Genomic DNA, 11,214 nt, shown 5'->3' with positions numbered 1-11,214 from the left:
CTGGAGGCTGGAGAGGCTGCTTACTGGTTAAAAGTACTTGCTGCTCTTGCAGAGAATCCAGCTTCAGTTCCCAGGACCAACATGGTGTCTCACAAGCATCTGTAACTCTGTTTCTAGGGAATCCGATGCCCTCTTCTGACCTCCTTTCACACCAGGCACACATGTGGTACACATATATACCTGCAGACAAAACACTCATACACATAAAACAAATCTTTTTTAAAGATATCTCTCATCTTAAAATTCATAGAGGATCCCAATGAGATTTTGCTTGTGGGGGTGGGGGGCACAGGCAAGGTTGTAACTATTCATGTTTTCATCTTGAACACTGGAAGGGAAGGTTTCATTTTAAACACTAGTGAGCAGATACTTCTGGAGAGGAATAGGAGATGTTCCATGTGGTAACAGCATCTTAACATTGGTATTTATCAGTGGTGGCCCTGCGGACCTCTGAGACCTGTCTTCAATCAACATGCCAGCTTCTCCCAGACCACAAAGGCACCCACGGAGGGCCAGCTTACACAGTGAAATATGTTTGTCTTGGATTTTTATTTCAGACTCCAGGGCCTCTCCCAAGCCCTCCTGCTTGGTGTGACTCCCTGGGGTTGTTTGCATAGGCACAGCAGGACTGTACTTGACTTTAATAAGGAATCCTTGTTAAAATGGTTATGTACCATGGCCTTGCTTGGAATGCATGACCAGGATCCTTGCATTAGATGAGGTTCTCTAGAGGAACCCAACCGATAGGATGCACGTAAACTGTAAAATAAATAAATAAATAAATAAATAAATAAATAAATAAATAAATGAAATTCCTGATTGGCTTATATGATAGGGCCCAGATGGCCCAGCAATAGCCTCCTGCAACTGGAAAAGCTGAGAACCTGGTAACAACTCAGTCCACGGAGCTGGATGCCTCGCTGGTCCTGATCTGGTCCTGGGGCCTGGAGGACTGATGCAGAGTGGCTGATTTTCAGTCCTTGTTGGAAAGCCAGAGAAGCTGGAGTCTGATGTCACAGGGGACAACAGCATCAGCCAAAGAGGCTACAGACCCCCCTCGCCAGCAAAAGGGACAGCAAGGGAGGCCAGGCTGCTTGCTCCTTGGGTCTCTTTGTGACTGAGTCCCTCATGAGAAGATGCGGTCCACTCTCAGATGGAGTCTTTTCTGTCAGTTAATCCTTTCTAGAAATACTCCTCTGCACCTGTGTGGAGGCTTGTCTCTTAGTTGATTCCAGATCCCATCAAGGTAACAAATGAGATTCATCATCACCACAACCATTTATTTTAAAGCTTTATTGAGATATTATCTGTATGAATCACTTGTTTAAAGTATAAAAATTCAGTGGCTTATTTTTTTAATCACCACAATCATTTTTGGAATGTATATCCCCCCCCCCAAAAAAAAAAAAACCCTACATCCTTTTAAGCTTGTACCCAGTCCGGTTCTCCTGTTGCTCAGCCCTAAACCACCACGTATCTACCATGTCTCCATGCAACACTTCATAGAAACAGCATCAGGCCATATGCAGCCTCTTGTGACCTATTTCTTTCACTTACCATGATGTTTTCAAGGTTCACCGATCCTGTAAAAGGTGTCAGCTCATCAATTTTCATCAGCATATAATAGTCCACTGTGGTTAGACCACATTTCGTTTTTCTCTTCACCATGACAAGCATTTGGTTGTCTCCTCTTTTTCTCCCCCTCTTTGGAATCACACTGCTGTGAACATTCATGAATGGGTTTTGTGTCAACATTCTTTCAGCTCCACCGGGAACACAGGAAGAGGCAGAACTGCTGGATCCCTCAGCAGCTCCATGACTACCATTCAAGAACTGCCGTGTGTGTGTGTGTGTGTGTGTGTGTGTGTGTGTGTGTGCGCGTGCGCGCGCGCGCGCGCTTGAGAGGAGGCACACGTACCATGGCATGCTTGTAGAGGTCGGACGACAACTTGCAGTAGTCAGTTCTCTCCTTCTTCCATATGGCCCCTGGAATCAAACTCACGTCATCAGGATCGGCAGCAGGCACCTTCACTCACTGTGCCATCTTGCCAGTCCATGAGGAAGACTCTTGAAGAGGTATAAAGGCATTGAATGAAACCAAATGACAGATTTCCATTTTCAGAAGTCACATGTCCTTAACTTGCTGACTGAAAAACCAGACACCATGTGGTAAGGGCTAGTCCAATTCCACATGGCCACTGAGCATGTGCTACAGGGAGGGTGCGGGGCCAGTGACAGTGGGTCCTAAAGAGGACACTGTGCCTCCCCTTGGGAAGCCAGACCTCTTAGTTCTGAGGTCAGAATTCCTCCTGTGCTGTCAGCACTATTCTGAAGGACCAAGAACAAGTGAGACCCAGAGATTACCAAATCCCAGACATGGGGCTTGAGAGAAAGAAGGGGCAGGAGTAGGCCGGGAGGTGGCATTTGAGACAGGCCTGGAGAGAGATCAGGAAGGTTTTCGGCAGTGGGAAGAGATGTGCAGGAAGAGGTCCACGTTAAGACCTTAGGCCAGACCCAGGAGCTAACTGAGTCTGAAACATGGAATAGTGTGATGAGAAGCTGAGTCCAGAGTGGTATTCTAAGATTCAGGGTTGACAAGGGCTGACTTGTGATGATGAGCCCAACGAGAGAGGCCTCCTGCAGAACAGAGTTAGGAGAACCTGCCTAAGGCTCTGCTCATCGCCAGACTCTGCTGGGAGGTGAGGGGTGGGCTGAGAAGTGTATGAACCGGGGGCAGTGCAGCTTGTAGATTTCAGAGCCGAACACGGAAGTGCAGGGCCAAACCTGGCTTCCAAGGTCAGGCACCCAACAAGTCTAAAGTCCCCTGGGCAGATTTGCAATTCCCCACCCTTCTGAACTGTGGGGCATTTACCCACCACCCCCACAGCTTCCCAGAGTTTTCTTGAGTGCAATCAGCAGGAAATATTAGATAGAAGGATTTATAGCGGAGAATCTTGCGGAGATAAACAGATAGAAAATAAAGGATAGCCTCGAGAGGGCCTGGAACCTATTCCAACGGGCCCGGACTGTCTCTGGCCCAGGGTTTTTATAGAGATGCCAAGGGGTGGAGCAAAAGACCTCCTCCCCCAGCACAGCCAAGTGCAGACCATCTCAGACACCTGCATTCAGGCCCGTGGTCCTGATCATCCTCTATGCGGACCTGCTGGGTAAAGCCACGAGGAACCCGAGAACGGGCTCCCACACTGAACTACAAAGAACCTAGAACTTCACATGCTTTTTAGCACTGCCTACCATATCTGATGCTGTGAGCCTTTCTGTGATGGGCGTAACGACAGCCTCCATCCACCAATGGCTGACAGAAGTCAAACTTAAACTAATTGCATCTATAAAACGCTAGAAGCCTGGTTCCTCAGGTACACCAGCCACACAGAGGTTAGTGAGAATTGCATTCAACAGCACACAATAAGTTATTCCCATTATCCAGAAAGTTCTATTGGACAACACAGGCTTACATAGGAGTAAATGTCCCAAGCTGAGAGTCGTATCCAGCTACCTGCCTGTTCAGGTGGTTTTCTGAGCCACAGCTGTGCCCACCCATTTGTGGAAACACTGCCTGACCTGAGCTGTCTCAGCATGGATGGTTACAGTTTGTTAGGCGTGGGATATTGACAGTCTGACCTTTATCAGAAAGGCTCGCTGTCCCGGCCCCATGCTATTGCCAGAATGCTGGTGAGGATCTTTGGCAAAGACCTTCATTGGCATCTCTGGTATATCCAGGCATATGTCTCTCCCAGGAAGAAGCAGGAAACATAGAGCTGTCAGCTATGGGAGCTCAGATTTCCTGAGGCTCAGGGAGCCCATCCTGAACAGTCACCTCTTCTAAGGTGGCTGGACTCAGAGAGAGAGAGCAAGCGGAGGACGGGGGGACACGACATGGTAACCATCCTGGCAGGAATGAAGATATTCTAAAGACACTTGTGCCCCTCCCTTTGGCTGTCAGACTATTGAAATAATGCTCCCCAAGGAACTGACATTTCCCTAGAAATCTCTTGCTAGGGTAAGTCACACAAGGAACTTCTCCCAGGAAGAGATATTACAAAGTTCTGACCACCTTACAGGACAGAGAGGAGTCAATGCTGGGTGGGGCCACACCTTGCCCAGGACTCTGTGTCGGCCTCTCGCCCCCTGTTTAAACAGACCCAGAGGTGACACTGGGGCAGGGTGGGGGTGGGGAGGAAGGGTCCTGGGGCTCCTTGTTTATTCTCTTCCCCAGCATGATCACGCCGAACACTTCCTCCTCTCTTTGCCTTTCACCATTACTTGTCTTTCTCCTGGAGTATTGAGAACAAGCGGCAGAACCCAGACAGTTGGGGTGCCAGAGCCCAGTCAGTCTGTCCCTAATGACTATAGTCACAGAGGCACCGGGTGCCGCATATCCACCTGGAAAAAACCACGAGAGGATCTTACCACTTGCTTCATTTTTTTTTTTTATTTTTCCTTTTTTATTTCTCCCCAGGTCAAAGAGGCAACAGGATGAACAGACATGAGACACACTCTTCCCTTACGTGATCATTCAAAAACCTCTCCCAAACCGATGTGTTGCAGATAACCCCAAGATTGCTTTCTTTTTTCATCAGAGGATGCTTAACTGGAAATATGTGGCCTTCTATATGCTCATCATAACTCTTCTCCTGATGGGGGCCAACTTAGAGCTCTCACATCCTGGAGACAGAGAAACTCTGGGTTGGCCTCCTTCAAGTTCTTTTCCAGGATGCCTAGGCTGACTGCTCTGGCCTCCTTAGCCAGCCTGGCCCCCTGGTTCTCCCCACCCCAGGGCTAATGGAGTAGCAGAGGGTTTAGGGGCTCTCTGGGGACCCAGCTTGCATGCAACAAGCCCTTCAAGGTCTGCAGCCTAGCAGTCATTCTTGGATGCTTTCCACTTCTGTCCCCTCTTAGGAAGACAAGCTTTGTTGGAAAAGGGAACAGAGCTGACTCAGGACTCAGGGATGCTCAGTTGGTAATAAATGCCTCTATTGTCAATAGAAAGTAGAGTATGTCTGTAGCAGCTTGGATTGTCCCCTGGGGCCAGAGAGGATGGATTTTCTTAGGCTGCCTAAGAGCATCTCAAATGAAAACATCTGGGACAAAGGGTTCCCCGGGTGCTGCAATGCCAACTGTGCCGTTTGTAAATGCACTGGTGAACTTGGATGTCACGCAAACAGGGGGGAGCCCCAGTTTCCCTTCCCAGACAGCCAGTGGGCATGTGCCTTTTTCAGGTTGACTCACTGAATTCCCTCACTCCCACCAGCCTTTCTCTGCTGCTCTGTCCAAGGTATTTGGATAAATGAGAACAAAGGAAAGAAAACACCCTAAGCCACCAGCCCTCCCTCTTGGGACCAGCCAAGCCATGCAGGCATGCTCCTGGGTGTCTCTTGAATTAGACAAGACAACAGTGACAGCCTGCTACAGAGTTACTACTGGAGTGGGTTTCATTTGCACAGTCTGCGGTATGTCTCAAGTGTCCGAGAGGGTCACCCACGCTGCCGCCTCTTTCGTCCCCGCAGCTTCAGGCGCCTGGCGGGGAGGTTGACAGGCTGCTTCCCAAACGTCTCCATGATTTCTCTTATCCTAGCCAGGTTTGTCTTGCTGAGTATGAAGTCACACCGAGTGGCCCCCATGTCGTAGCCGACCATGCAGTTCTTGGTGGAGGTGATAAAGCCCTCTGCCTTTGCGGTGACCACGTATTCACCAGGGTTCAGGAGGCGCCAGTAATCCCCATCGCTGGCTGGGAAGAGAAAGCAGGGGGCCTCAGAGCAGATCCTTTCTAACACAAGTATTCCCAGCCCTATTGCATGACCTGCCTAGCAGAGAGGGCCCTGAGCTTCCAGGATCAAGATGTTTTTCTCTTTGGCAGTTGCCTTAATGTTTCAACAGGAAGGGACTGAGGGTGTAGGCTCCCCACAGTGCACAAGCAGAGTTGGAGATGAGGCCTCCGACAGTTTTTCTTACCTGGCAATACAGGGCATTCATTATAAATGTGAACTCACAAACATGCCCTTGCTCCAAAATGGCATCTTGCAAAGTCAGCAGCTTATAGCTTTCTGGTTTCCCTCTGCATAGCTCTGAATATAGAAGAATTATTTCCAAAAGGGGAGGATTCTTGGCTTCTAAAAAGTTCAGGAACGGACTGCCCGGGAGATGGCCCTGGTGCCTGCACGTGACTCCAGCCCTCACTCTGTGGCCATGGATAGAGAAACTTGGGAGCTCCCGGGACAGTTACACAGGGATTCAAGGCAGGGCAGGGACTCAACAAGGTAGGGAAAGGCCCAGGAAATCTGGCAAGCTGCAGACAGGGCTGAGGAGGAACCCTGACACCCACTTCCACCACTGGTCACTCACCCAGTGGGTTCCTTCCTTAACTTCCTGTGGCTCAGAACAACCTTAGGCAGTGGGAGACTCTGGGGCTTAACTAACTCTCCATTGAGACAAACTAAGTTCACTTTCTCACCCGGGCATGCGTGCTGGCTTCTTATCCGCTCATTTCCTTTCAGCCACTCTGCCCACCTGCTCACACTCAAAGCAGTGATGCTGAGACTCAATTACAGATGAATTACATCGTAGGACATCACTAAAGGATGTCACACCTTCGCACAGAGGCTATGACGGGAGCAGGGAACCACTCCCAAAGACACGTCTTTTAGAAGGAAAGTTGAGGGGGTGGAGGACATTTGAAGGACACAGCTTGCTCAACAAGGCTCAAGGAGCTCAAGGAGGCAAGGACCCTTAAAAGGAGAATTACGTGCCAGGCTGACTGGCCAACATTACACCCTGACTGCTGAGTAAAACATCTCTATCTACACACCTTCCTATCTATGTATGTACTGAACCCAGATGCCTGTATGCCAGACAAGCTCTACCACTGAGCTACAACCCTATGAGGAGTCTCTTATTTGGTAGAAAACCTGAATTCCAACTAAAGGAAGACACAGCAAGAGTTGAGGACCTTTGGGGAGCTCTCTCTCTCTCTCTCTCTCTCTCTCTCTCTCTCTCTCTCTCTCTCCCCCCCTCTGAGTGTGTGTGTGTGTGTGTGTGTGTGTGTGTGTGTGTTTTGACATGCATGCAGGTGCACATGGGAAGATGCTCACGCATGTGTGTGTGTACACACAGAGGCCAAGTCTAGTGACTTTCTTGATTGCTCTTCACTTTGTTTACTGAGTTATGGTCTCTTGCGCAGCCAGAGCTCACCAGTTTGACTATTCTAACTATCTAGCTTGCCCCAGGGATCCCCTGTCTCTTATTCCTGAACATTAGAGTTATTGGAGACTCAGCTGAACTTGCCCAGTATTTACACGGAGGCTGGATGTGGACTCTGGTCCCCATGCTTGTGTGGCCGTGTTTTATCCACAGAACCATCTCTGCCCCCTTTCTTGACTCTGAACAGATGCTCTGTGATTCTGTTCTCTTCCTTTGGCATGGCACCCCCTGCCCTACTAAGAGCTAGCCTGTATTCATCCCTAGTGAGGGACCCCCTCCTTGTCTCTTTTTTTTCTTTGCCTGTCTCTGTATCTACCTGTTGCATTTCTTTCTTGGCACTGGTCGTCAACTACAATATTTTTATCCTCCCTAACAATTAATTGCAGGTCTCCTCCACCAGAAAGCATGGTCAGTGGTCAGGGATATCTTTGCTGTTTGTGGCAGTAGTTCTTGGCACACACTCAATAAGTCAGGCTAAAAGAGAGAAGGAAATGATGGTGATCGCGTTCAGAGTCAGAACAGGAGGTATTGGTTCTATCATCAAGGAGTTTCTACTTCTGAAACATGGGTCTGCCTTGTCTTCCCTTCTGCCTGACAGATCTCTCAGAAGCTCATGGACAATGTTTGTCCACCGTACACCTCGGGCTCTTGTTATTTCTACTTCTATCCCGATGGTACTTACCCTTCAACCATGCACTGGAGGACATAGAGGGAGCCACATACTGAGTTCTGTCCCATTGAACAATCGAGCTAGTGTTCTGGAGTAAACACTCCATGTAGCCACCATGCAAGGTTAAAACCGTGGATGCTGCTTGTTACTTATGGGGTGAAAGGGATACCCCAAGCCTAGTGAGTGCCCATTCATTCACCGCTCAAATTAATGTCTTCTAAGTAATGGACAGCATACAAAATACTAACCCAAATGTGCTTTTTAAAAAAACTCTTTCCAGCTTCCTGTTTGTGTGATTCTGCTTAATGCCTCTGTTTACATTATGCCAACTTCTCCTGAAATGAAGCTTGTCGGATCATATAAGCCTCAGACAAATCAAGGCAAATTCAGCACTTCTGATGAGCATGGAGGGATGCTCATAGAGAGCTGTGTGTGGAATATGGAAGACATCTGCCCAGAGCACACACAGGGAAATTATTTATAAGAGGAAGTGAAGGGGATGAGATGCATTTCCCATTAGCTCATCCAAACTGTCTGCTTGATTACAGGGCTTGAAATTCAGAGCCCATTAAGTAAAGCATTCTCATCTAGGCTTATAGTGCCCCAGGGCCTTTTTACCCCCCACTGTGTAGAGCCCCTGTGCTTTCCTACATTGCCCACCAGGCACTAAATAGTGTAAGGAATGGTCAGGACTCCTTTAAGAAGTATTCTCTGATAGGAACATTTAAGCGATATTTAAAACACAGATCCTACATAGAACAAGAACAAATGGCCCCCTCCTTCATCCATAAAGATCACTAGCATTCTGCTTGGTCTCTGGCAAATTATGGGGACCTGGTCCATGTTTATTGAATTGATGGATAGATGGATGATGGATGGATAGATGGTGGATGGATGGATAGACAGATGCAAGAATATGTGGGTGTTCATAAGCAGCTACTGAGTACAAATGTCCGTGCAATACTAAGTGAAACCTTATGGACAATGGCTGTAATATCTAGGACAAGTGGTAGAAACGCTACAGAGGGAAGCACTTGGTAACTAGGGGCCTAGGACAAGGATACCACACATCAGTCCCTAAGCTTCTCAGAAGCTTCCATTGCAACCAGAGTTTTGATAGTTGCTCCAAACTATCCCAGGGAAGAGGCCAGGAGAAGCCAAGAAGACCAGGATGAAAAACCCCATTTGCAGGGGTCTCTTGGGGAGCTGGAAAGAGAAGATGCTGATTTAGTCCTGAATAAGAAGTTTCTATATGAGTGCCTGTGCTGACCATCTGTGCCACTGGCCCTCTGGTGAGTAAGTTTCTGAAACTCCAGTCACTGAAACCCAAGCAACACACTGCAAGGAGCAGGGATTTCTTACTGAAGCGGTGTATGCACATTCACAGATACCTGTCCGGATGTCATGGTTAACCCCTTCCACAGAGATGACAGCATTTGGAATCCCTTTTCCATGCAAATCTCTCACTAGGCCTTTGATGCCCCGATGAACCTGCAGCAAATGTGAGACACCAGTGAGTCACCAGCCGGCTCTGGACAGCAGCAGCACAAGGAGGTAGGCAGTGCAGGTGACATCTGCTCAGCCCTCACCAGGAATATTCAAAGTACCACATCTAGTTCAATACGCACCTGCTTCTGCATGGACTTGGTAAAATGTTTGGCGGCCCATGAGCCAGAAAGTTTCTCATTGGAATTAAAATCCTCCAGAGTTAAAAACACATTAGGGTCTGAGAGTTTTATTTAAATATACCCTCTAGGACTAGGGATGTAGTACAGATGTAGAATGCCTGTCTAACATGCATGAGGTCCCGGGTTCCAGCCCTAAGCACTGGAAAAAATGCAGCAAAAATTCTCTGGAAACTAGAATTTAATTTTATTTTTAATTAATTTATTTTATTTTGAGACAAGGTCTCATTACATAGCCCCAGCTGGCCTGGAATTTGCTATAGTGACTCAACTGTCCTTGAACTCAAGACATCCTTCTACTTCTGCCTTCCAAGTGCTGGGATTAAAGGCTTGCACCACCAGCTTGAAATATAATTTAATTTTTATCAGGCATGTTTATTTTGGACTTTCATGAGTTCCATGGACTTAATAACATACGAGTTAGAGACAAAGGAACCAGAGGCCATCAAAAAATGACTGCTTTGGAAGCCGGGAGGTGTGGATGCCTTTAATCCCACCATTCAGGAGGCAGAGACAGGCAGATCTCTGTGAGTTCAAGGCCAGCCTGGTCTACAGAGTGAGTTCTAGGACAGTCAGGGCTGTTACACAGAAAAACCCTGTCTCAACAAACCAAAAAAAAAAAAAGAAAAAGAAAAGAAAAGAGAAAGGAAAGAAGGAAGGAAGGAAGGAAGGAAGGAAGGAAGGAAGGAAGGAAGGAAAGAAAGAAAAATTGCTTTGTATAGAGGCCATCAACTAACTAACCATGCCATACAACACACACCAGCCAGAACCTGTGCCTCAGTCTCCCTCCCTGTCTGTGGGATAATGCAACAATCCATGATAGCTCAGCAACTTCCCAAAGATAGTCTGGACAGGGGAACTTTGGGTGACTCAGACCACAGCTTCAAAACCGCCGTTTCCACAGTCAAGCCTTCCCTCCTTTCCTTATACAAAGGAAAATAAGCCTTTCCCATGAGCTTCCAGTGCTGAGCAGAAGGTGGTCTCACAGCTTCCCTGAGAGGAAGAAACTGGCTCCTACCCTCTGTGTCAGGAAACCTCCTAGGACCCTTGCAGGGCAGACTTGGCTGTAAGATCCAGATGCCAGCCACAGTCATTTGTGCAGAGATACAGCCTCAGTTGGTGCCCAATGCCGGCCATAGTCATCTCTGTAGAGGTGCAGCCCCAGTACCTGGATGCTGGTGCCCAAGCATTGGCAACAGGCACCATCCTCCCATGACCATGAATCTCACATCCACAATCCATTTCTTAGCTCGTTCCTCTCCTCCCAGCCACATGCCCAGCATACCTGTTCCATGAACACAATCAGCGACTCCCGGTTATTCTCCCATTCCTCAGGCAGCTCACTCTCATGCGGGTATTTATCACAGCCCACATAGATGGACAGCTCAAAGCAGTTTGTGTGGAGGTAGCTGAAATCATTCAGACCTGCCAAGACAACCAGACATTTCAACTGACTTGGGCTTCAAGTCACATGGAGAGATGGCAAGCATGTCCAAGACCATTTAGAGGCCTTCAACTGAACCCAGGAAAGCAAATGTGCCTGGAAAGCCATCATCAATTACCACAATAGATTAAATGTTTAATTCGCTGTCTTTGGCAGCTATATGGTCCCAGATGAGAGCTTGAACAGTTCCCTGTTTCAAT

General features: G+C 48.0%; 1 protein-coding gene across 1 annotated transcript in view; it reads right to left on the bottom strand.

Annotated features, from left to right (window-relative positions):
* Positions 1 to 5,428: 5,428 nt before the first annotated feature.
* Positions 5,429 to 11,214, bottom strand: part of Cpxm2 (carboxypeptidase X, M14 family member 2) — a 118,835-nt gene continuing 113,049 nt past the window's right edge. The window contains exons 12-14 of the mRNA XM_028868477.2: positions 10,856 to 10,995; positions 9,277 to 9,376; positions 5,429 to 5,746 (exon numbers count right to left, since the gene is read on the bottom strand). Of these exons, the coding sequence (XP_028724310.1) occupies positions 5,493 to 5,746; positions 9,277 to 9,376; positions 10,856 to 10,995 (494 nt within the window). The 3' untranslated portion in view covers positions 5,429 to 5,492. The remainder of the gene's footprint in view (positions 5,747 to 9,276; positions 9,377 to 10,855; positions 10,996 to 11,214) is intronic.

The sequence above is a fragment of the Peromyscus leucopus genome, chromosome 1 (assembly GCF_004664715.2).
Source record: "Peromyscus leucopus breed LL Stock chromosome 1, UCI_PerLeu_2.1, whole genome shotgun sequence".
Taxonomy (NCBI): Eukaryota; Metazoa; Chordata; class Mammalia; order Rodentia; family Cricetidae; genus Peromyscus; species Peromyscus leucopus.
This window is presented reverse-complemented; position numbering and strand designations above follow the sequence as displayed.